This window comes from Epinephelus moara, chromosome 1 (genome assembly GCF_006386435.1).
Source record: "Epinephelus moara isolate mb chromosome 1, YSFRI_EMoa_1.0, whole genome shotgun sequence".
Taxonomy (NCBI): domain Eukaryota; kingdom Metazoa; phylum Chordata; class Actinopteri; order Perciformes; family Serranidae; genus Epinephelus; species Epinephelus moara.
The window spans coordinates 290,267-295,497 of record NC_065506.1 but is presented as its reverse complement, the minus strand read 5'-3'; the positions used below and the strand labels follow the sequence as shown (position 1 = coordinate 295,497).

Below are 5,231 nucleotides of genomic sequence, written 5' to 3'. Positions count from 1 at the left end.
AAGTTAAAATGAATGATTTAAGATGTAAGATTTGCAGGAAATGTCACCCAAGCCTGCATGACCATGCAAGTTCAAGTAGACCACAGACATTACACCAAATATCAACCTGGAAAACTTAGGTCAGAGGTCATCTCCCACCTGATTCCATTCTGCTCTCGGAATTAAAATGTATTTTTTCCTCAGTTTTCCTTGTTAGTACAGTGGATAGTATCTATTTTCTTTTAAAAATCATCATTAATATTTTTCTTTATTATTAAAATTATCATACTTTTGCCATTCCAGCATGCCGCAATTCTTACTTGTAGCCTACTCTAAAACCAAAGAACACAAACACAGATACAGAGAAGACATATATATAAGTTGTATATATTTTAGGTCTTTAAGTAACTACTGTGCTTTGGGTGTAAAAACCCCAAATCTTGTCTCATAACTAAACAAAAAAAGCCAGGTTTTTCTAGTGTATAATTTTTTCTTTTGCTGAGCTCATACTTTTGTGATTTGCATGTACTGCAATTCATCAAAAAGTTCATTTTCAGAGTCGTGTGTTTGTATTAATCATTTATTTACAATTTATAACATTAAAAATATAAATATACAATATATAAATATATAACATAATACATTCATCATTAATAATTATAAGGCACACAAAAAGGTTTCTCTTCCAACTCCCCAGACCTTCTCCAGAAGTTTCCTCATTAGCATAGTGAACAGCATCTCTTTTCTCGTGTATAATTTCTTCTTTTTCTTGTTGAAATATTTGAATAACCTGGAAAACCACATCCGCGGTTCCCCTGATCTCCTGTTCTTAATGGAGCGTAGGCTCATGTAGCAAGCCTTTCCGAACTGGCCATGCAGGCCATCATCTTGGGGGTCTGATTCTTGTGCTTTGAGTCTAAAAACTAAAGAAAAAAAATCTTGTGTTTAATTTGTTTTTTTCCTGAGTTCATACTTTTGTGATTTTGTGTGCTGCAATTCATCAAAAGGTTACTTTTTTGAGTCACACTATGGAATTTAGATTTTTGTAAAGTATATTACATATTCATGTTAAATTCATAAAATATTTACAAAAAATAATATACACTTAAAATGTACAACATAATAAATTAATCATGAATAATTAGATACACTTAAAATGTACAACATAATAAATTAATCATGAATAATTAGAAAACAATTTTTACAGTACAGAGCAATTTTTTGAGAACAAAATAAGCCATGAAAAAACAACAATAGAAACCAAAAAAGAGAGGTTAAATGAATTTTAAAATACAACTGAACTGAATTAATTGAAAGTTGATTTTGATGAACATGGCTTTTGAAGGCAGTAAAGCATTTGGCTCTCAGTGACTCAATATATCTGACTAATTAACCCTTCCTGCAGAAGCAAATGGACAGGTGGAGCAGAGAGTGACGGAGGCAGACTTCATATAAACTCTTACCCAGCCTACCAGCTCTCGAGAGCCTGCAATCTGTTACACAGACCTGGTTCTCTCTCTGCTCTGTAGGGGCTACTGCTTCTTTCTCATGTCAAATAGAGAATGATCTGCAAATATGAAAACATAATAATAATATATATTGAAGTAGCATAAAAATCACTAAATGCATTTATGGAAGCATGTAAGCTTCAAAAACTAGTTTGAGTACTGATTTTGCAAACTTCTACCTTTATGGATATTTTACAACTACAAGGAGTTTTCAGTTGCTTATGAAACAGTCTCAATGTGTTTCTACAGAATCATGCCTGACAAAGAAAACTCAGGAAAGACTAGATTGTGGATTTGTGCCATTAAACATACCATGTTGTCTCTGGAGGCCAAACAGTGGCAGCTGTCAAAGTACACACGCATTTGCAGCAAACACGTCATCAAGGTTTTCATTAGATTATGTCACACGTTATCATGTTAACCTAACAAAATGATACTGCCTTGTCATTACTGCCCTACAACACTGACTACAGTGTCTCAGCTGGGAGATGCGTGTGAGCGACAAACTCCTTATGTTACATACACTGCGTATGTTCACTATGTCCAATTAACAACATAAACTCACAAAATGTCAAGAAATTAAATATTCTCACACCTATTCTCCTTTTAAAACAGAGAAATACTACCACACACCATCTGGATTTAAGTCTCTCTCTTTTACCGAACTAAGACGAACTCAATTGGCTTGTTAACTTCTTGAAAAACACACGTCATTCAGACTCGACAGAAAAACATGTACAACTCACCTAAACCATCTTTGTTAGTCTGTTCACTGTCCCAACAACCAACAACTCTGGTTTGGTCGAAGTAAGTCCTTAATTCACTGAATCAAAGAGTTTAAAGAGTGTGACTCTGCAGGCTGTTTTCCTCTCACTCCTCACCAAGTTTAGGGCACTTATGGTCTGGCTGAGTGGATGTGCAGTGCACCGCTGGATGAGAGCATGTTGCAGAGCAACTGCTGTCAGTCTGCAGACCATTATATCAGCAAAAGAAAATTACAAATATCACCCCAAAAATGTCTTGATGGAGTTGGCCTAAAACAAAAAAGAAAGACTGTATAGATTAACTGAAGTCCCCTCTTTGCTTTAATAAAACGACACAGGTCCTCTGTTGAATACTGAGGGACGATACTCACACTCTTTCATGGATGACTTGAGAATTGAGAATAAATAATATTTTAGCTAAAAATCAGAAAAGATTGATTGTACCAATTTTGCAAATGTCTCATACTCCTATAGAGGGCTTCCTTCATCCTGTGGCTTATATCTTATTTGTATGTGCTTTTAATAACCTGATTGGACTCGGGGGGAAAATATCTTTGTCAGTCTAAGACAGGTGTTGAAACATGTGTTAACTACACTTTGTTTTGGAATGTTCAGGGCATTCATTTTAAACTCATTCATGCTGTCAGATAAAAGAAGCTTGATCATTCTTTTTTAAGAATAATTTGCTGTGCTTATTTGCTCCTCTGTTCTTTCTCACGCATAACTGCATTTAAATGTTGGCTTCTGTCAGTCTTAACAGTTCAAGAGGGGACCCTCTAGTACAATCTAAACTGTGTATACAATAATTTTCTGGAAAATGCACATTATGTAGAAAAACTTGCAATGCTTGAATACGTCTCGCAGATAAAACTAATCTATTTTGATATGGCACACATATCCCATATATGTAGTCAAAAATATGACATTTACATTTTAAATTGAAGAGGCACAGGCCACCTAATGGTGGTGTCAGCTGTTATAGCCTATCTCAGGTCCACCATAACAAAAACCTTTAAAGGGTGCTTCTCAGTGTCTTTGTTGCAATGCTGTGTCATTGGTCAGATGTCAGATATGATCTATCTTGTTAGTTTGCTGGTAAATTTGAATATGTTACAGATTGCAGCCATCAAGAAAAAAAACAACATACACATTACATTGTAAACTTAAATTTATTTCAAGTGTTTTTTGTTCAAAATGTACTTAAATTTATTTCAAGTGTTTTTTGTTCAAAATGTCCTTGTTCATTTCTTTGCAAATATATTTACAGAAGAGAAGAATTATTATAGTCGATACAGTCAACCTTTGTCGCTACTACTGACAAAAATAATGTAATAATGTAATGTAATGACATTCAAGCTCTACTAAGTGGGAGGGGGGTTGCTTTAGAGCACAGTTTTCTGGCACCAAAAAATTTGGTCCTAAAATGAAATCAACCTTCCAGGTCTTGCAGAGCCTGAGCAATAGCACTTAAAAACAGGCAATATCCCTGAGAACTTAAATGAACATTGTCATTTAAAAACAATTCAGGCTTATCATGTACAATGTGAGGGTGGTGCACAGTCCTCCCATTAACAGCCAGAACAAAGCTTGCCATCACATTGTTCACAAACTTCCGGGCTTTATCCACTTTCCCTGGGGGGCCATACCTCCAGTGGCACCTCTGATTGATGGCTGAAAACACGATTCTCATCTGGGGAAACTGTTTGTAGAGTGTAAGCAAGTCCTTTTTCATCACTTTCAGAAGCTCTGTGCTTTTCACACGTCCCAGGTCATTGCCCCCACAATGAATGACCAGTACGTCTGGAGCAGTTCTTCCTTTCATGCACTGCTTGAGCCAGGGAAGTAGTCCATCCCAACAGAGGCCTCCCCTGCCAAACCATTGGATGTGGGCAGACACACCGAGATTTGTCCCCATGGTCTCCTTTGCCTGCCTTTGGCCACGTCGGACATAGCTGTCACCCACAATCCAGATTGTGTGTAATCCTGATAGAAAAGACAATACAACATACATGATTAGAAACAAGATCAATGACACTGCAGTTTCAGTTTTATTTCTTAACTTACAAAATCTGTGCTACACTGTTTTGGTGCTTTAGTTATAATTCAGAAATTGCATCACAATTAACATTTATCTTTATGTTAACAACGTGTCAGGTCCATCACATACTTTTACTTACTTTTACATACTTATATTTAAAACTGGTTCAAAAATGGCAATAAATAATATTTTGGAATTGTAACAATTAGTAAACTAGCTACTACTATGTTAATAAAACTTAGTTCCGTTTTGAAATGATGTACTGAAGATATTCAAAAAATACTGTGCAGTAACATACCTTTCTCTTGGAATGTGAATCTCCTGCTTGATTGTTGTTCTTGTTGTTTGTGATGAACATGAAGTACTGACTTGAGTTTTCTGGGCAAAAAGGAAAGTGGTGAGAAATCGAAACCTGATTAAAAAAAACCAAAACATTTTCATAGCAGCGCTTGTAGAATAACTGTTGACTGGCAGTTATATGATATCTAAGACTACCAATATTATACATGCTAGAGTGTTCTGTAAAAAACAAAAACAAACATTTTTAGGAAGAGGAGAGGTAATTAACATGTGTAACTTACCTCATCTTGAAGACTTGATTTTCTGATGCAAAAATGGCAAAATGTAACACCTGAAGACTGAAGTCTCTTGTGAAGTTTCTGTGAGGAGCCCAGAGTATATATACAGTCCTGACCAGCTATTTAAACAGTGATTGGTCCTTTCCCCCAGGGAAAGTGGTCCTTTGGATAAAGGACCAATTGCTAACTCCTGTTGGTACAATAATGCAAATGTTCTCAAAAAGCTACATTCACAATCGGGGTAAATGGGTTGGTTTTATGTGGGATGATTCTGGTGAGGACTACTGTGAAGTGTCATGTAAATTGGATGAGGATAAATTTGTAGTAGTGAGAATAGTTATCCACACTTGTCTGTATACACGAT

The 5,231-nt window shown here is 35.8% G+C and overlaps 2 protein-coding genes across 2 annotated transcripts in view; one reads left to right on the top strand and one right to left on the bottom strand.

Annotated features, from left to right (window-relative positions):
* Positions 1–5,231, top strand: part of adamts17 (ADAM metallopeptidase with thrombospondin type 1 motif, 17) — a 487,878-nt gene that overhangs the window by 244,046 nt on the left and 238,601 nt on the right. The gene's annotated exons all lie outside the window — the stretch shown is intronic.
* On the bottom strand, positions 3,497–4,944 carry LOC126388480 (uncharacterized). The gene is made up of 3 exons (XM_050041574.1): positions 4,871–4,944; positions 4,588–4,667; positions 3,497–4,234 (listed from the first exon to the last, which is right to left on the bottom strand). The coding sequence occupies exons 1-3, from the start codon at positions 4,873–4,875 to the stop codon at positions 3,681–3,683; spliced, it is 639 nt and encodes a 212-aa protein (XP_049897531.1). The 5' UTR covers positions 4,876–4,944; the 3' UTR covers positions 3,497–3,680.

Coding starts and splice junctions, on each gene's coding strand:
- LOC126388480 (XM_050041574.1), bottom strand. Junction 4,235..4,587: donor ATTCACATTCCAAGAGAAAG/GTATGTTACTGC, acceptor CTTTTCTATCAG/GATTACACACAATCTGGATT.